This window comes from Ruditapes philippinarum, unplaced genomic scaffold (assembly GCF_026571515.1).
Source record: "Ruditapes philippinarum isolate M1 unplaced genomic scaffold, ASM2657151v2 ctg15918_1_1_1_1, whole genome shotgun sequence".
NCBI lineage: Eukaryota > Metazoa > Mollusca > Bivalvia > Venerida > Veneridae > Ruditapes > Ruditapes philippinarum.
Window position 1 is genome coordinate 1 of NW_026861028.1, and position 21296 is coordinate 21296.

Genomic DNA, 21296 nt, shown 5'->3' on the forward strand with positions numbered 1-21296 from the left:
ACAGTCTAAGCCTCTATATTTCAAATTTTTACATATACATGTATAACTTCAAGTGCTCTTCTGTCTAGTGTTGATTAAAGTTTTCTCATGATATGACTTATCTTTGATGAAAATAAATATGTACATGTTAAGCCCAATCATCAAAAAAGAAAAAAGCCAAAATGTGTTTAACTATTTACTGAGGATATAGGCTGGTCATACTTCAAAAGTGGTGGATGATAAGACTTAGTTTGCTATGTTGGGCTTTCTTTAGGGATTCTTATTTTCCCTATTTTAGTTGTTTTGCAAAGTTTGCAAGCATAGGCCAATTATAATTAAATTTGTAAGTCGCCAAACTAAAGTCGAACTTTTCAAAAGGTCAAAGCAACTAAAAGGACATAAGATTTTTGTCAACGAAGATTTGTCGAATATTAATGCAGATGTGTCGTGTAAAAGACAAGTCCAATGTGAAAAAAGCGTGGTCTTTTGAGGAAAAATGTATGTGAAATATACATCACAGAGATTTGCAACGCAATTACAATTTAAAAACTACGGCTATTGTTTAAATCTCCCGTGGCCGGAAAAAGGATGAAACCCATACTCAGGATTCAAAACTCACGGATACTCAAATACATCTAAACCGCCAAATAGTTCTATGCCTCAAACATCATTCCAGGCACCTACGCAGTATTCCAAACCAGGTCTGTCTTATGCAGCCGCGGCCAAATGAATCATCACTTATTTTCATATAGAAAATGAAATGTAAATAATAAACAAACCTCTTGTTTTACTTTCTGTAAATACAGGACTGGTTATCGTGCTATGGTGTAGAGTTTTATCTTATTTAAGCCGTGGCAACCGACGCTGATAATAACTTCATACGGTTCATGTGTTTTTTTTCTTTGTCCTTTTGTCTTCTGTTGAGTAGCTTCTTTTTGTCGGGTGAGCTACCCATATACCTTTTTTGTCACATGTGATGATGTCGAGTATCTTTGACTATCAAATTGAATGTTGTTTATATACAGGATATTAAATGAGTGTAGGTTAAATATTAGATTTATTGAACGAGTTGAATAAAATCATATTATGCGAGCCTCTGGCGAGCATAATATTGTTTTATTCAACGAGTACAATAAATTTAGTATTGAATCTACACGAATATAATATTATATCTATCACATATATAATATAAGAACGGTAAACATTTATCAAGAGTCATTTTTCTTTGACGCGCGAATAGTGTAACGCTAACATTAGCACGCTTTAACGCTATCTTTATGGCGCAAATGACGTGACGTCAACGTGTTATTACACTTGTGTAATATCGTATAGTGTAATATCGTTTTAATTAAATGGCTTTATTACACACCTGCGCCGAAGTTTATGTGATAAACATTTATAATCACAGTGTCATCTGTCGAGTAGCTTTTTGAATGAATATTAATGTTGTTTATACATTTAACCATCGTGTCACCTGTCGAGTAGCTTCTTAAATAACTATAAATATTTGTTTATACATATATTCATTGTGTCATTTGTCAAGTACCTGTTCAAATGACTATCAATGTTGTTTTTCTACATGCAATCTTTTTTACACCTGTCGAGTTACTTGTCAATAGACGGAAACAACATATTAATACTTTTACCTTAGCTGCCGAGTATCTTTGACCGTCAAATTATTGAATGTTGTTTATACGTATAATCATTGTGTCACCTGTCGTGTAGCTTTCTAAATGACTATCAATGTTGTTTATATATATAATCGTCGTGCCATCTGTCGAGTACCTGTTTAAATGACAATCAATATTGTATATAAATATAATCATCTTTTACAGCTGTCGAGTAACTTTTCAATTTACGAAAACTACACATTAATATAATTTTTTTCACCTAGCTGTCGAATATCTTTGACTATCAAATTGAATGTTGTTTATACATTTAATCATTGTGTCACCTGTCGAGTAGCTTTTAAAATAACTATCAATGTTTTTTATACAATAAATCATTGTGTCAACTGTCGAATAGCTCTTAAAAACGACCATCACATGTTGTATATAGATATATCAAAGCTGTTTAAACATCTTATCATTGTGTCACTTGACGAGTAGCTATTAAAACGTCCATAAATGTTGTTTATACAATGTTGTTTATGTCAACCATCGAGTAGCTGTTTAAATGATTTTCAAAGTTATTTATATATATAATCATTGTGTCACCTGTCAAGTGTCTTTTTAAAGGATAAATATTTCAGATTGTTAATGATGCAAATACTTTTTTGATCTGTTGCTTCTTTTTAAAGGGGACTGTCCATGTTGTTGATACCTATTATCATTATTTCACCTGTCGAGTAAATTTTCAAGAGATGGAATCTACAGATTATTCATGTTGTCAATAGTCAAGTAGCTTATTAAAAGTCTTCAAATGCTAAATATTATCATTATTTATTGCATGCTTTTCGGTGGTTCATAGAAATATATCAGTGAAATAAAAATTGTAATTTCACTGTTTCAGTGAAATACCAGCGTGCATAGTACTTGGAACAAACTTTATGACGTTACGTCATAAATGAGGTCACGTTGTATTATTATTTGGCGCGCTTTTCATTCAGTATTAGGTTTAATGTCTTTTTAAAACGTTTCTTTGCATACAATAAAAAGAAAATTTGTTTAGGGTTACTCGTGAAATATACCTTTTGGTGCTCACTTGGTGAAATATATTCCGATCTTACACTGAACTAAACAAATATCCTCTATTTGTGAAGAAGATATGGAAACTACATATCACTAATTATTGTTTGGTAATGTACTTACTACTTTTAATCATTTGCCAACTGTCGAAGAGATTTTAAAAAAGATAGTATTTGAGACATCTTACTGTGTGAATTATTGTAAATAAATACTTTCATTTTCATATTTTTAAACAAAAAAACTAGATAGCGTTAAATAAGTTAATATTTCTAATTGTTTAGGCAATATTATTGTAAAATTGCACAATTAATAATATCTCAGGGTAACTCATTAAGTATATTACGTTCTAAAATATATAAACTAAAAATAATAGTTATATGTTCATTAACAAATAGTTTTGCCTTATTTTATAAAAAGAGAAATATCATGAAATAATAGAAATAAACACAATATTTAAACAATACTATTGATTCTTCATGTAGAAATCACTCTCTATGTAATGCTATACTAGTATATTTCATATGTTTTGACACAAGTGTCAATTCAAATATTATTTAAAAAGCTCCTATAATTTACTTCTTAGACTTTTCGTTTTCCATTACATCGAAAAGTAACTTTTTTGCAAACAACGCAGTAAATGTCTGGCGTCACATTTTGATTTTCATTGTTTTTTTTGTGTGCTTTTTTTTTTAAATTTTATTTATTTCCATCAACGTTGAAAAGAAGTCTTACAAATTGTTTCTCATTCTTTTCGTTCCTTTTCGATTTTTCACTGAGAAGTAATTTCGGACAATGCAAATATTGAACTTAAACTTTCTGAAATTACTAAAACTAACTTTTAACTCTGTGTAGTTTTATGTAAGCTAGGATAAGCCGCCTAAATAACTGAAAACATGTATACCATATATGAATGTAAATATAGTTTGTTTTAGTTGATTCGTTGTGAAAATCGTGTTTAAGTTGGATTCTTTGTGTGTGTACATTATAATGTGTTTTTGTTGTTTTAGTTTGCCTGCGACAATGTTTGTTTTGTATTTATTACCTCCTTGTTTTAGTTCTGTAGTCAAACAACTTGTCTTACTGAAAAATAATGAGTGAATTAAAAATCTTATCTCCTAATCGCAGAGGCCTTCAAGGTATTAAGTAAAGGCTGCAAGTATTTCGGTACATAAAAGACACAAAATGTGATATTTACTGTCTTCAAGATACACATTTTCTACTCAGTCAATTTAACACCATTTATACTCAGTTTCCTAAATTCTCAACGACCTTGAAAATGTTCTCGTAGAAGGACGGAATGTCGGAGTTCGGTCCATATAATGATACTAAAATAAATCTTATTTCTCCAACAGATAAGTCCAGTATTAGATAATTTCCTAAATCATCAACTATACTTTTATGTATTTTATAATCTAGTGACTTTGAGAAACATATTGCAACTCCATTAGAATATGAAGAAGAACAACTAAAGAAACATTCCACATTCCACTGTGTTGCATTTGTGGTGATTATTATAACTATAAAAATATAAATAATATAAAAGCAAGATCAACTCTTTTGAAACACATGGAAGAAAAAGCTCTAACTGATCCTTTTAGGGAACTTAAACCTGATAAAAAGCGATATACTTGGCGAAAGGCTAACCCACTGCAACAAGCTAGACTCGATTTCTTTCTTTTATCTCCGTTTATGTTACCATACTGTGAAAATGTTTTTTGTCAAACCTAGTTTTCAGTCTGATCATTCAATCATTACACTGCATTTAACATTTAGTGATTTTAAGCATGGCAAAGAGCTCTGAAAACACAACAATTCTCTACTTAGAGATATTAATATTATGTTAATGAAATAAATGAGAAAATCGAAGACGTTAAAAGCAATATGCCATACCTGTTTATAATTTTGAAACACTTGAAAGTGTTCCGAACGAGGATATACAATTTGTAATAAACGATCAGTTATTTGTAGAAACTTTATTAATGGAAATAAGAAGTAAATCCATATCCTACGCTTCTTATAAGAACAGATCAAAAAGATATTGAAATGCTTGAAAAATCAAAAACTATTCAAAATAATGAAAATCTCGAATAGCTGTATAACGAATCCAATATTATACAAGAAAATAAGATTCAAGGTTACATGCTAAGATCAAAAGTGGACTGGGTAATTGATGGAGAGAAACCAAGTAAATTATTTAGTAATCTTGAAAAAAGGAATTATGTTAATAAATATATTACAAAAAAATCATGAAAAATGATGGCACTTAAATCACAAAACAAGAAGAAATCTTGAACGAAACCTCATATTTTTATGAATCATTATATACGTGTTCCTCACATGAATTAGAAGGTAAACTTTTTTAAAGTTGGTTAAAGATATAACCATTCCATCATTATCAAATACAGAGTCAAAATTGCTTGAGGGTAAAATCAGACTTACTGAAGCATCTATCGTTTTAAAGAATATGAACAATAATAACAGTCCAGGCTCATCTGGCTTTTCAACAGAGTTTTATAAATGTTATTGGAACAGAATTGGCGTATTTGTTTGCAGGGCTCTAAACCATGCTTTCATATCTGGAAACCTATCTGTAACACAAACACAGTGCATAATTAAGAAATAACATCGGCCTTAGAGGTGTATATCGGCTATTTAACACCGGTTTTGAGTTTTGATGCGTAGGAATTGACCACGAAGGCCGTAGGCCTGAGTGGTTAATTTTCTCGCATCAAAACGACAAAACCGGTGTTAAATAGCCGATATACACCTCTCAGGCCGATGTTATTTCGATTCTTTCACGATAAAATAAGGAAGATCATTTATTTTATTTTCTCAAGCGGAAATAACTGCCGGTGCCGATTTTCGTATAACGCTGTTCGAATTTCGCACCCTACTGTTGCGAAAATATTGAAATTTTTAAACAAAAGAAATAATAGGAAAAAAGGTTATTATCAAGTTTTCAACAAAAAAAACTTACGTCGTATTGTGTTTACATCGGTGCCCCATTTATTATTCTTGTATGTATGAAATAACGTCAGCTTGTTTATTAATGAGTTGTTTACTTAGGATGACGTCATTACGCTGCTTACGGATTGGCGCCGTTTTGTCAAAATATTTATAACTGATATGAATCAAATATGTGGCGTTAGTGTATGTGAGATATTATTTCAGTATTGTATGAAAAAAAACATTAAAAGAACTGAAAATATGAATAAAAATGCTTTATATTGTTGCTTTAAAAGGCCTTGTAAACTATATAATCGAAGGTGAAAACATAGCAGCCGTATATACAAGTAGTCCCTAACCAGTGTTTCTTGGCAGTTTAACACCGGTTTTTTTCCTTCTTTGTCTATAGTGACAAATCACGTGGAGTGTTAGAATAACATGTATCCCTAAAGATGTTAGCCAAAACAATTTTAAAAAAATGGCGACCGATAACGTTGTTAAATACAATTTATAAAATTGAATTTGGATGTATAGCAAATAGAATTAAAATATATTAAGACAAACTTATTAACAACGACCAAACAGAATTTATAGAGGAAGATTTTTAGGAGAAATGTAAGACTAATTTATGATATAATGCAATATACAGAAGAGAATAACATATCTGGGCTTTTAGTCCTTATTGATTTCGTAAAGGCTTTTGATTCTTGATCTTTGGCTTTTGTAGATAAAACGTTGTCAATTTTTAATTTTGGAGAAGACATCAAAAGATGGTTTAGCATTTTCTAAAAATATGAGATTTCAGCAATATGTCAAAGTGGATTTGCTCAAAGTTCTTTAGCATTCAGGGTGGGTGTCGGCACGGTGATCCTTTAAGTTGTTATATTTTTATTTTGTGTGCTGAAATATTTTCGCGGGATATAAGGTCAAATAACAGAATTAAAGGAATTAAAATGAATATGGTAGAACATAAGCTATGGCAATTTGTAGATGATACTACAATTATTCTTGATGGTTCGGCCTCTTCTTTAAATGAAATCCTTGACACATTGTCCACATTTACTATTTTCTCATGTTTGAAAGTTAACTTTGACAAAACGAAAGTAGTCTGGATTGGAAAAGAAAAATATAGCGCAAATAGTATAAATCAAAATGGAAATTATCTTGGAATCAGCAAAATTTTAACGTGCTTGGCTTTAAGTTCCATGTAGATTTATCAAAAATGCTGGAATTAAACTACAAAACTAAAATTTCAAAAGCAGAACATATTTCAAAAATGTGGAAAAGAAGAATTATTACAACAATTGAAAGAATAGTTGTAATTAAAACTCTTGTACTGTCATTCTTTAATCATTTTTTTGTCTCTGCCTAATCCTCCAAAATTTTATTCAACAAATAGAAACTTTATTCTTTGATTTTATTTAGAAAGGTCCATTCAAAGTTAACAAAGACGTTTTGATAAAAAAATTAAAAAAAAAAACATGGAGGGCTTGACATGATAGATTTAAATGCCTTTATATCTGCATTAAAAACTCCTTGGATTAGACGAATCGTTACGAGCAACGGAAAATGGCTAGATGTTGTTTCTAAACTATAAGATATAATTGTGGCTCTCATTACCCAGAAACCATAGCGAAATCCTGTAAAAACTTATTTGAAAGCTTTACTTTAAATGCTTTTGTTCAATTATGTTAAAAAATTATTCCATGTTCCGGTAAATTGTTAGAATATCCATTATTTTATAACCCAAAGATAGTGATTGGTAAACAAATTATGTTTTTAAAGTCATGGTTTAATGCTGGTGTTCAGTGTTTAGGTGACTTGTTTAATATGAATGGGGATTTATATAAGGTCCATGAATTCAATAAAATTTATAATTTGAGTGCTATTTCTTTTCATTTTCAAGGCATATGTAACGCAGTAGTTAAATATCTTAAAAGTGCTGGTGATTCTGTTAGTAGTTTGAAAAATGTTTCCAGACCTTATATTCCACCAATACTATCTCAAATTTAAAATAAAGAAAAAGGTTCACAACCGATGCATAATATATTAAAATCAAATTACTGTACAGCTGTTTGGAATATAAATGAGAACAAAAACTTAATACTAAATTTGAAGATAAAGAATTGAACAAAAGTTTTTCACTTATATTTGAAACCACTAAAAATACGAATTTACAATGGTTTCAATACAGAATTGTAAACAGAATACTTGGCACAAAGAACTTTTGTATAAGATGCAATACAAAGATAATCCAGACTGCAGTTTTTGCAACAAAAATGCTGAAAGCTTAGAACACCTTTTTTGGACAATGAAGTTGTTTTCGATATGATTCATGGTCTTTTTAAAAAAATACTCATTTGCATTTGACAATAATTCAATTTCGTTTAGGCATACGAAATGCAGATAATGAAACTAATCTTTTGCTTTTATTTGTAAAGAAGTATATATATATTTGCAAAATGAATTTAAAAAGACCGTCTATAAAGGTTGCTAAGCATTATATCAAGTACCAATACCAAATCGAGAGAGAAACACAAAAAATAATTAACAAGGTGGATATTTTTGACAAACAGTGGGATATTTTCATTTCATGATAAGTATGTGAGTGTGAACATTGAATTTTTGACTATGTATTATTATTTATTAATACAATACGACAAGAAAAAGTTTTCATATATTAGTCTACAGGCTTCAAAACTATTTTCAGAAACGTTTAGAGAGATTTAAGATTAATCACATGCATCTTTTTTTTCTAATGTTCCTTGTGTGTTTGTTCGTTTGTTATATATATATATATATATGTGTGTCTTTGCATGTATGAATGTTTGTTTGTATATATTTATCTGTTTTCAAAATAAACGGGGTTACCCTTTAAGGGCCTCAAAAAAAAATTAGTTGTTTTGCGTGACATGATCATAGTTTCCGATGTCGAAGGGTTGAATGTTACAAGCCAATTATCAGCCCAACTTAAAATTTTATCGATATCATATTGAAGAGTTGCTGAGGCAGTGATTGAATAGTCAACAATAATGTGCAAACTAGCATCATCGCCACAGAGATGCATGCTTGAGCTAAATCGTCAACAATATAATTAATGTATACCAGGATCAACAGAGGCCCAAGAATATATCTTTGAGAAACTCCTGCATTTACAGTTGACCAATTAGACTGAGCGCCTGGAAAAATGACGTCTGTAAGAAAGATAATTAGAGAATCAGTTCATTAATTTTACATTTAATCTAACATTTTGTAATTTATAGAGACCATTATGCCATACCTTGTCGAATATAATATGTTCAAGAACCCTTTCTTTACAACAAAGTAAGGATATTTGATGATAATGTTTCAGTAATCAGGGATCACCTCTCTTAAAGATTTCACATACATTTGCATCTTTCCATATTAAGGGTACCGTACGGCATTGAAGAGATTGATTACATAGGTAACGAAAAGGGAAGAAGAGATCTTGTTCTCGTCGTATTCTGTTATCAATTCCAGCTGGTCCTGAGACTTTCGTGTTTTTTTTCCTACGTCTTGAGGGGATATGTTACAAAGTTTAAGTTTGTTTCTATGAAAGTCAGTGCGTTGGTTGTTAATTGACGCGTGCGCCGAAAAGAATTAATTCAAAATATTTGCTTTCGAAATTTAATCAAAAACAAGTTCACAAACAGCACAATGTAAAAAGGAGGAAGAGTTTGTTTATCTGCAGGAGAGATGAAATCTTTAAGGAAAAACACACCATAAACAGTTATTTGAAGTTAAAGTAATAACACCATTTTCAACATTAAATTTCAAAATTGTCTCTTTACACATCACCCCCATTTACATACATTTATGCTTAAAGCACTCTGTAATTATAGAGTCCAGTGCTCTTTAGGCCATTTTAAAATGTCTGCAACTTTTTCAAAATGTAAGAAAAAATTATAAACATCATTCTAATCGGAAGAAAGTACAAGTTTAATCAATTTAACTACACCAAAAGGTCCATATACACATCTTCATATTTTTATCTGAACTTTGACCTCTATGTGTGACCTTGACCTTGGCCGCAAGGACCCGAATCTTGCACGCAACACTCCGCCTTACAATGGTGAACATTTGTGCCAAGTAATATTGAAATTCCTCTATACATGTGGAAGTTTTGCTCCGGACAAGCATTTTTTAATGAGCTCTAAGTGTGACCTTGACCTTTGATCTAGAGACCTGGTTCATGTGCGCGACACTGCTCCTTATATTGGTGAACATTTCTATGAAGTTTCATTAAAATCCCTCCATACATGTAGAAGATATGCTCCGGACAAAATTGGACGCCGCAATCCCGCCCGCCCGACCGACCACCCGCCCGCCAGGGGCGTTCCCATAATACGTCCCGTTTTTCAAACGGGCGTATAAAAATATAATAGAAATCCATGATCTATTAGAAGAAAATTAATGAACGAAAATGATAAATAACAAAAATCTAGCCTGAATGAATACATATAATGCCATTTGTAAATTAATTATTATAATCTATTCAATTCAAAATAAATTCACACCTTGATCTAAAAAGTTATATATTTATTTCCTTTTATAAAACACGTCTGTTCGCATAAGGCTCAACTTTACAAGTGACTAGAAAAAGAAGGCAAATCGCTTTTGCAGAAGGTAGTAGGGTTAACCTGCAGTTTTTGAAAAGTAAAATAATTTTATTTCCGAACTTTAGATTATGACGATTTGCGTAAACGTTTTCGCAAGTAGAGTAAATGAAAATGAATAACTCTTATCCGAACTGAGTAAATCACAATTATTTCAAGGAAAACACATATTTTGCGAAATTTGTTAATGAAAATACAGGGTTGCACTTCAGAAAATAAAAATAATTTTCTTTCAAAACTTTCGTTTAAGAATATTTCCGTTTGCGATTACTCAAGTAGGGTAAATGAACATAAAAAACTCTAACTCAAATTGAATTTATCCAAAATTCTTTCAAGCAAAGCACTTTACATGCGTTGTCTTACTGATTATTGAAAGTACTGGTTTGATTGTTTTGAAAACCACACTATTTTCAGAACTTTCATTAATGAAGATTTCCATATATTATAACCCAAGAACATATCCGGAAAAACTCACATTAGAGTTAGGTATATAAAAGTCTATTTTATTTCTGCAAACATATTCATTGAAAACAAACACAGGATACTTTATTACGAGTTTCTTTTATTTATACATTAAAGACATACATGACTGAATACATTATTTGATACATTATTACCAAAATTAATATTTCTATCAAAATTGTCATCTTGGCATTACAAAAACACTTTATTATTTTTGTCCTAAAAATGAAGAAGGAAAGCATGCATATTCCGTTCATTGATTTAGTTAGAAATGCTAGTTTCATTTGATACTGCGTATTTAATTAAAAATTAAAAATAAAAATAGAACCATAAGTCACTCTACAAGAATTAAAGATCTATTTTTTAAAATATAAACTGTACTAAAAGAATTAAGTTTAACAAGTTCGTACTAAATATAAATTTTTGATAAGTGTATACTAAATTGAATAAAGCCCTCCAATGATTACATCTTTAAGCTGGTGATACCATTTGGAATTCAACAAGAAAATCGAAATCCGCTGCTTCTGTCAACTGAAAATGGTAGGGATCTAAGAGAAAAATCATAAATGTGTAATATCGAGTTCCTCTTCCGTTAACAGCAAGTAAAGCAACACATCTTCGTCTCATGCTGTTTTTATGCCTTTGTACAACTTGTAGAGAACTTCTGCTCGCTCAAGAAATTGTGATGACGTCATTATGTTCTCTAATCTGGCGATCTGGATTGCCTAAGAAGAACAGCAATGTTGTTACGCCTAAGACCATCCTGCATGCTTAGCAATATGTGACCCGGGTATATCATGTTGCAAAAGTCGTGCATGTTGTTACAAAAACGGAACGACAACTGGCTACACTATCTCGTGACAATATCGCACTGAAGTAAGGTTTCCAGCAACTGTATTCAGTTCAGTTTAACCTCTATGACAAATTCCCGCCCATATCAGCATGTTTCCCTTACCGTAACGGTCGCGTTGAAAAACGTTTTCCTGATCAAATCGATCGCCATTTCGCCTTCGTATACATAACATCCCGTCTGCAAAGAAAATATTAAATCTTGATTCGTCATAAAAAGAACATTATTCCAATGTGCATGTTTCCATTTATGGTTTATTTAAGTCGAAGCGACACGATCCTATCAATAAGGTTACGTTAACGGTACTCCTTCGTGAGGTCGACGTCCATGGATTCTGGTGGCGTGAAGTTTATTGTGCACTGTGCTGTCACAAATTATAGTGCCGGTAGAATGTCTTATGTGATTAGCCAAATGCGATTGGATATATATCGATTTCGCCATGACGTCAGAACAATACAATGTCTTCTGCCAACGTTGTTTTGTTGATCTTCTTGAACGTGGCATATTTTTGACTTCCCATGTGAGTTGATCCCTAGTTTTTAGACTGATAGTCGATTCGCTTACATGAAATTTTCGTGCAGCTTCCTGATTGACCATAATATTATTTAATTATTATTTTAAAAGTTATAAGTTGGGAGTTTCAGTTCAGGAGTGCAATATTTACTTTTTGTCTATACCCTAACTATAACCCTAAAGAACGCTAAATGTTTAGACGCCTAATTATGACGATCATTAAAGCAAAAAATAATAGCAAATATATTTTCCCTTTCTTTTCATCATTAACATCATCATCATCATCATCAAATAAAATAATCAGCATCAAATATTTTGCTTTTTAAACTTCAATCGGAATCTTCCTGTTTACATATTCAAACAAGTGACTGCCAATCAAATAACTATCATCATGTCCTTTAAAATTCGATTTGTGTTTCATTTTCAATCGTACTAGTTATTATTTTCATTAAGTAACACATTATGTTTAAACTATAACCCTAAACCTTTATCATTTAAAACGTACAAGAATTTGTCATAAATACACTTTACTACATAAAAAGATTGACAAGCTATTTTCTTACTTAATTTTCATTCCCAGATTTTAATTAAAAGGGCCTAATCGGGAAGGTGAAAAAAATAGGGTAATGCTAACTGGCGTAAGTGGTCCACTGAAATGTTCCAAATTTTGGCCCTGGTTTCTAGGTTTAATGTAAGCTTACTTTTTACATCCTGTTTGCTGTATACGTCTTACAAAATTCCAAGAAATTGTGGTTTCCCTATGTGCAATTCACCAATATATTATTTTTACGTTTGTATACAAGTAACAAAGAATATCTCAGCAGATAGTAATTATTCGACAAAAGCTTAATTATATTTATCTTTTTTTAAATGCAAACCACCCACAATTATCGTATTAAATGCGTAGCCAAAACACGACCCTGGTCGATCACATGTTTTAAGCAACAAATAAAAACAAATTGTCTCAAAATTTATATGACTCAATTAGCCAAGCAGAAAGCAACACGAAAAGTTATACAATTTGAGTAGACCATTTATGTCAAGTGGTCCATACGCTAGCACTTACCTAAAAAATAACTATCATAACTTTTAAATACTTAATCCCCTTATTTAATCCAAATACATGGAAAATTTCATTATATAAAAAAAACACAATCGATTAGAATAATTGCTTCATTCACACTGTTTTCACTCAAAATTAAATTAACAATAGAATAATATCATGTGGTTCAGCCGATCAAAATATGTCATATTGCTTCTAATCTCCTAACAGGTTTAGCTGCTATCCCTTTATCCAATAAAGAACAAGAACAATGTCATTGATAAATTTATTACATGACAATGATAAAAAGGGTTACTTTCATGAATAGATCTCAATCAGCATAGCGAAATTAGGGAATCACCCTAACTATTTACATGCGGCGTTTTGATGTGTGGTTTCCCTGTGTGCGACGGATTTGCTTTCATTTTCTTGTGCCATCACCTCTTTCCACCATGCTTTATTTCTGACAAGGCAGTCTATATTTGTCCTTCCAAATTAATGCAGACTTGTTGATTTCACTACAAATTCCCTTTTCAAAAGTTTTTTAACAACTTTATTAAGGAAGGGTCTATTCAAAACAACCTGGTAATGGAAATTGAACTCAACGCATTTATGTGGCATGTGTTAAACAATTATAGTAAATTATCTGATGTTTTCTTAAATATATAATCTGGAGCAACACCTACATGTTTTATTTCAGTTAAAAGTTTGTATCCTCGTTTTTCCATGAATTTTAGAAGGTTCAATTTACCACCAGGCCACTTATTGTGTTCTATTGAAAATATCTTGACTTTTATTCTTTCCCAAGGCAATAAACTTAGAACCCCATGTTCGGCACCTTCTATGTCTAAGCTAAAATAATCTATTTCAAAGCGGTCTATTGCCTGCAATATTAAGATTAGGGGATGGCACTTTACTCGGATATGCTTGGGAAGAGGCTTGTGTGTTTCTTTTTGAACAACACTCCCCCCGAGATAGTCCTTATTTCCAACGTTGAATGTTTCCTGAATAAAATAAAAAAATATAATCCAAGTAATCTAATCATTTAATTATTTTCTGTTGTAAAAAACAATACATTTTATTCGAAAATTAAAGCATATTTCTGATAAAAAATTAACAAAATTAGGGTAAGGGTTTGTAAACCTTGTATAATTTTGAATTAATTCATATCGCAATGAATATCTTCATAAAATATATATCCTCTAAGCTCACTGCACCTTATGTAAGAATACTTACTATGACTAGCTATGTGCCAATTTCACAATATATTTGAAAGGGATAAATAGATACTATTGTTTAAGCCCTTAATGTTTGAACACTTCCCAAGGTGAGTAAATCTTGATTATCTAAACATAAGCAAATAACTATCGTTCCGGCAAATAGCACTACCTTTCGTTCGCCAACTTGTACAGAAAAGGTCAAGGTAGATTTTTTATTAAAATGATCATTTTAAGTTTTTATGTATCATGAAATTTTGGAAATGATGGATGGATTAAACATTTGTTGTTAAGCAGGAATGCATCTGATATCTAATTATAGTGTTTGGTTCCGGATCGCTGTAGATTTCTTTGTATTTTTTTCTTTCCATATGCGAACGTTTTGAAATTATTGTAAATTATTCTGTAACATATAGAAAACCTCATCGGTAGTTCTACCAAGACTTCATGTTGGTATATTTATTCTTTTATTTTGTTTAGGAATAATAATCAAATCGAATAATGTTTAGGTAGGTTGTCAAATGTACTATGATAATATATTTCACGTACCGTAAAGTTGTGTAAAAAAACTAAATTCACTAAATAAATTATTTTCTGGTTTTTAATCAAAGATTAATTTGAAAAAGTAATATTCAATATATGATTTGTCCATTTATCTAGATATCTATATGTTATTGTTTAAAAGCGGGTTACAGTTAAAGTGAGTTCAAGTGACACTGGTTTAACACATTTGATTTAAAATAGGTAACATAGGTTGAAGTTGGTTTAGCATTTATTATTTATGCAATATATTTAAGAGATTCGACTATGTTCCTGTCTGAACCATTTGACCCACCGGGGATATGGTGCCCTGATCAGACTGTGATTATTTTGCAGACCATATACTCCTGTCTGCGGTCTATTATTTGTCTATATTTTGGTACAGGTTTCCTATATCTTCATTTGTCTATCAATACCTTATGGCTTACTTTTAATTTACATTCATTTTGACAGTTGACAAAATGTTATTTTTGTGTCAGTAAGTGGTTTTAATTGGAAAATAAGTAGATCTTAAAAAACTTGAGAGATGCTGATTGATCATTTTTTATGTCACTTTTATATGTATTTAGTACAATGCATGTGTTTTTTTTTTATCTAACATCGTATCTATTTTCATTTCACATTTATTTTTAATATCCTTGGTAAAAGTGCTATAAGAATATCCTTGGTAAAAGTTGCTATAAGAAAACATCAACATTTAGAGACGCCTAGAGCTAAAAGGATGAATGTGGCTTCAGCTGGTGAAGCATTAGTCATTGAATCACAGTCTAATGCTACTTGTAATGCAATTCAATTACCTGACCAGCAGTGAGACCAAGTGGTAGAGAAGGTTGGACAAATTGAAGAAAATGTGTAAGGTGAGTCAGGGTCTCTTAAGTACATGTACAATGTTCTTTTTGCAGCTTTGCAAGTCTTAAGCAAAGGTTGGTTTCCCTTTGATGAACAGATAAAGGCACAAAAACGCTCATAACCCATCATTACTATGGTAAAAGGTTTTTTTTTACCAACACTTTAATTTCAAAGGAGTTTGCATCAACGCGGCATGTTATATTTGTGTTTGAACTGTAGCATGTTGCCTCAGCCAAGTAATGAAGTTGGATAGACAAAACGTTTGTAATAGCAAGTCATGTCATAATAAAGGAACTAATGCAAATGAAGGCAACAGAATTTATCCTTGGTATTGCAAAGTTGTCAAATAATCACAACGTTCTACACATTTAAATAGAATATCCAAACAGGACAGATGATGAACTTTTATGCATTGGTTTATGTTTGTTTTTAAACTTATATATCAGGGACACAGAGATGAGTCCTCTTGTCACAATTTTAAGTCGGTCATTCAAAATTCAAATGCGATTTTGAAAGAAGTTAGAACAGGGCAAATAGCTGGCCCTTTATAGAGAGGCATAATAAAAACCTAAGGTTATCCCCTTGTTCGAAAAGGAACAGATCATGGGGTTAATTCAGAACTTGCCTTTTCAAAAGGGTTCAAGTTTGAATGATTGAAAAGATGGGAAATGTGTTCAGTTGAGTACACATCGCTTGATAAAGTCATTGATGCCCCCAGTTTACTAGATGTCATACATTACTTGGAAAGATTGCGGAGAAAAATAAATTTAGGATGTTTCCACACAGATTATTTTACTTGCTAGGACTTTTTATTGATAAATGACTGCCTATAGCGTGTTCTATGTCATGTGCTCTGTTTAGGAAGTTTGCCATTTTTTTATGATTACTAATGGCTTAAGGGCCAAAGGGCATAGTCCACTATTATTAAGATGATTTTATGGGAAAGCCTGCCACCAGTGACTGTATAAACCTTATGAATGCATTTGTAAGTATCTGTAAGGCTTTGGGAGTACCTTTAGCTGGCAAACTATAATTCTATCGTTTTTAGGGTTTGAGATGAATTAAATTATAATGCAGCTTCGAATAGCGGCAGAAAAACTAGTAAAGCTTCCATAGTTACTATACTTCTTATTAAATAAACAGACGTTACAGGAATTTCAATCCCTTAAAGGTTTATTAGATGTCATGATGCTACATGTGACATTTTAAAAGAAAACCATTATCTTAGACTTATTCGCTCAATCAACGAGGATTTAAAAATGTAGCTTTAATTCATAGATGCTTTCGATAAGTCTTGCACTTTCCAATATTTGATTTGGTCCTCTAATTCTATAAAACATTATCAAACAGCTCGGGAACAATAACTTAAGGTTGTGCCGCAATATCTTGCAGGCATTGGGTGTTCATTCAATGGCCCAACACAGGTCACGATAATGACACGTGGCCCTCTTGACACATCGACCCCTAGACACATTTACCACTAAGACTTCTCGGATACCTAAGACACTTAGACCCCATTAAATGATTGGACATTTCGATCCCGTTTTCTATAACGTACATAAAGACGTTACTTCAGAAAAAAGAATGATCATAAAGACATAAATTCATAAAAAATATGTTTTTTTTACAAGTTTGATTGATATATGTTTAATTGATTTCATTTTTTGTTATTTTTAATCATTCTTCAAGCCAAGTATTTTATGTAAGAACAGAAACAAAACAAAAAAATATTTTGTATGTATATACATATTTCTATAAGTTACAGTAATAACAATTTACAATGGGTATGTTCTTATTTTTAATTTAAATACATTTCTATTAGTAGTTTTGTAGTTCACATTTTGTAAACAAATACTGTCGTTGTTGTCCATGTACACTTGTTAGTTTCTTGCTACCGAACTTATAAAATCCTGAAATCTGAGACTTTTTGGTTCTTTAGTACATCATTTTAATTAAAATACATGTATTTGTATTGTTATACATGGAATACTCTGGTTCAATGATTTTGAAACCGACTTTCTTACATCATATCTGTGTGTGCGACTTTAAAGTAACACCGTCATGATGTAAGAAACACACTAAGCAATATTTACCGCGTCAAAGAGTGTCGAGAAGGGCATGAACCATTCAAATACAGGTTTTAAAAGCTTGTAGTAATAATTGATTGTTTTTAAAAAATGACTGACTAAAGAAATGAAGTAATTCGTATATTAATAAAACGAATATTCTTCAATGAGTTGGACATTTATCTATAATTTATGTAAATTTTAATATAACTATTTGGAAAAGGTAATAAAATGACCACACGAAATGAGCTATTAGTAATGTTACCAACCCCGTTAATTATGAAATGCAGCTACTGTTTATTTAGCACAACAACAATTCATAATTGAGAGGGTGTTATCCACAGGAGTTAATTACATTTACCAATAATTTTATCATCATGGACACGCGACTAATGTTTTTTTGGCATGTGTATTCAAACATTTAGATTAAGAGATTACGCATATTGAATTTAAGATATTAAAGAAATTCAAGATTTATTTATAATTACGTTTGTTGGCGAAAATATTACTTTTGAAGCCTTTCGAGGCAAAACTACATTGAACGAAACAATTAAAAAAAGGATTCTGAAAATTTACTTTCTATGTTAAAATTACAATATAAAAAAATGAGACTTTATCATTTTTTAGTCTATATAACTACAATACTACATATCATAATATACATTGTTGATGTTAAAATACGATAAGTCGGAACATGTACAAATCTCAACCAATTAATTATCGATCGATCGAAATTTTGGTTTCTTTTTCATTATGTACATGCCGTGAAAATGAGATAATCGCAACTTCAAGCAACAGACAAGTTAATTCAATATATATCATTAATTAAGTAGACACGTATTAATGTTCATCCTCAATATAGCATACATGTGTTTCACACGTAAAATATAAACTAAACCTTTACAAATTATTCAATCAGGAATGTTATATTTCCGGTCCTTAAGGATCGTTCAGCACGACATTATTGTTGTGCTTGTGGTATCTTAGTTTTATCTATTCGGCATCTTTCCTGTTGGGTGGTTTCGGTATTCCTCACTTGAATATTGTTGAATCACCCTTAGGATATGAGGCCTGCTTTTTAAATTTGTCTTTTGACGTTATATCTGTGATATGCAGGCTTTATAGCCTCAGATCCCCTTTCAAAATTCCATTTTATTTAGTTCCGCCCATTGTTTTCTCGTTTAGGGCACACGCATTTTTTTTACTTGGGGACCATATGCCACTTTTCATGGAATGGCACTAACGTGTCACATTGAAGGTTCCATGATAACCGCCATATGAACACATCTGCGGATGTTTCAAAATTCTAAATTCTACAGTTCATGTTAAATGTTGAATTCTGCTTAAGCCGGGGCTAGGGGGCGTTGACAGTAGTTTGCACTTGACAGTACCGTCCATGAACAGGCTCAATCTAACAGAGCCTGCAAGATTTTTAATTTTGTCGCGTTGGGCTTTCTTTAGGGATTCTTATTTTACTCTACTTTTTCAATGAAAACGGCCATTTTCACAATACGCTCACGAGGGAAAGGGTTAATATCTATCTTAAAAATTGTAGAATTATATTCATATTAAAGCTGTACATGTGTCAGGTTTTGATAACTGACTCTATTTCTCAAAAGCAGTTGGACAGGTTAAGTCGTCTGGCACAATTTGCCGATCAGCAAGCCACTTTGGTTCCAGCCAGCTTTCGGATTCTGCTATTTATGTTGAGGCAGACAAACTATTAGATTCCAATTTATCTAGCAATATTTACAAAGAAAATCAAATGCCCTTAAGGTTTTTATTCAGTATGAGACATTAAATGTTACTCACTTGGTCAACCCATTGGAACAAATGATTAGTGTTATTGCTAACAACTTTTGATTGGTAGTGCCTCAAGAACAGTTGGGGAAAATGTGTCTGGAATCGCATTTCATTGCAAGATAAAGTTGAAGATATAGCCGAAAAAATATTAAAATTAGGGTTAGGGTTAGAATTAATGTACTTGACAATGAGGAGTAAGCATCGGTTTGTTTTTACCATAATTACTCTTGAGTAAAGAAAACAAAATAAAACGATTAAGAAATTCAGTCTAAAATTTACACTTACAACAGAAGAATAGTTTTTCTCTGAAAGGCATGCATTGATAGCGTATGCTTTCCTATTTTTATTCATCAACCTCTTGAATTGAAATGGATTAGGTTCAACAAGAAGTCCTGTCCAATTTCGAAAACGTTCAAAAAACAAACTGTTTGACAAGTATTCTCCATCAAAGGCCCCAGATTCAATAAAAAACCCGTTTGTCTGAAAAGCAAAAAAAAGACATTTGATGCACATGGAAAAATTTAAAACAAAGGTAATGATGAGTATCATGTTTGATAAGTGTTTTCTGTCCTCAGCTCGGTTAACTTTTGATTTGAATGCTAACAATTGCGATCCATTTAAAATATTTGATAACGATATAAGTACACACATAAAATAAAATATTAATGCAATATAACAAGCATTTTATCTAAACACATGAGCCTAACGGGAACAGATCATTCTTATATAAATATTGAAATTAACGCAAATCTTATAAATCAATAACACTAAGTAAATGCCACACTCTGATATAAATGTGAAATACAAGACTTTGTAAATTGATAAAAGTGTGTCGGTATACTTTACAGACTGACTTTATAGACAAGTTAAACATAGAGGGATTATATAGACAAGTTAAACAATGAAGGATTTTAGATTTTGCAGACAATGTAGATTATATAGGGAATGTTTAATCCATTAACAAAAAGGTGTAAATGGCAATTATGCTGTTGATCAGTTGGTTTTATTAAAACAGTTTATATTCATTCATTATATAAATTAGCAGAGTTAAAGATAGTGTATACCGTATAAGTGTTTTTATCTGCGGGCTCCAAATTCTGCGGTTTTTCCTAATTTTGGCATGTTTTTATTTCTGCGGACTTTATTTCTGCGACACATTCTTTGGACAAAACGTGATTTATATTCTACGGCTCATCTTATCAAAATCTACGTCACATTTCTCTTCCTATTTTATTTGCAAGTACACATTCGCATTAAAATTTTGTTGATCGTTGTCACCGCAAAACTATATAGTTATTACAAACAATTATATTGTTTGCTTGCAAACAAATACAATGCGTAACAATAGACGGTATGCATCTTTTGATCAGCGTGTAATGACGTGTGAAAATATACCCGGGTAGTATCTTTAATTTAATAAACTTGATAGAAGATTATCGTAAATCAGACAACAATTAATGTATACGAAGATTATTTAGCAGTATAAGGGTTAGAATGGTGGTAAACAAACCTTTTAGCGTACAGGCAAACACTATGATGTTTAAATATCTTTATTCATAAATTGGCATGATTAACAATAGGGACATCCTTACAAGCACATATTACATACTTAGCCAAAAGTAATTTTGTATAACCCAATAACCCGCTAACCGTTAGTCGTTATTACTTTAGAGGAAACAGGTCATAATGTAGGACACATATCGTT

The 21296-nt window shown here is 31.4% G+C and overlaps 1 protein-coding gene across 1 annotated transcript; it reads right to left on the reverse strand.

Moving 5' to 3' along the window:
- Window positions 1–13724: 13724 nt before the first annotated feature.
- LOC132714292 (protein Star-like) lies at window positions 13725–20584 on the reverse strand. The gene is made up of 2 exons (XM_060697122.1): window positions 19877–20584; window positions 13725–14120 (listed from the first exon to the last, which is right to left on the reverse strand). The coding sequence occupies exons 1-2, from the start codon at window positions 20240–20242 to the stop codon at window positions 13749–13751; spliced, it is 738 nt and encodes a 245-aa protein (XP_060553105.1). The 5' UTR covers window positions 20243–20584; the 3' UTR covers window positions 13725–13748.
- Between the last annotated feature and the right edge of the window lie 712 nt (window positions 20585–21296).

Excerpts from the sequence above, each read along its gene's own strand:
- LOC132714292 (XM_060697122.1), bottom strand. The coding sequence starts at position 20,242 with ATGTGTGTACTTATATCGTTATCAAATATTTTAAATGGATCGCAATTG. Across the intron at positions 14,121-19,876 it reads AGAAAAACTATTCTTCTGTT|GAAACATTCAACGTTGGAAA; the intron begins GTAAGTGTAAAT and ends TATTTTATTCAG.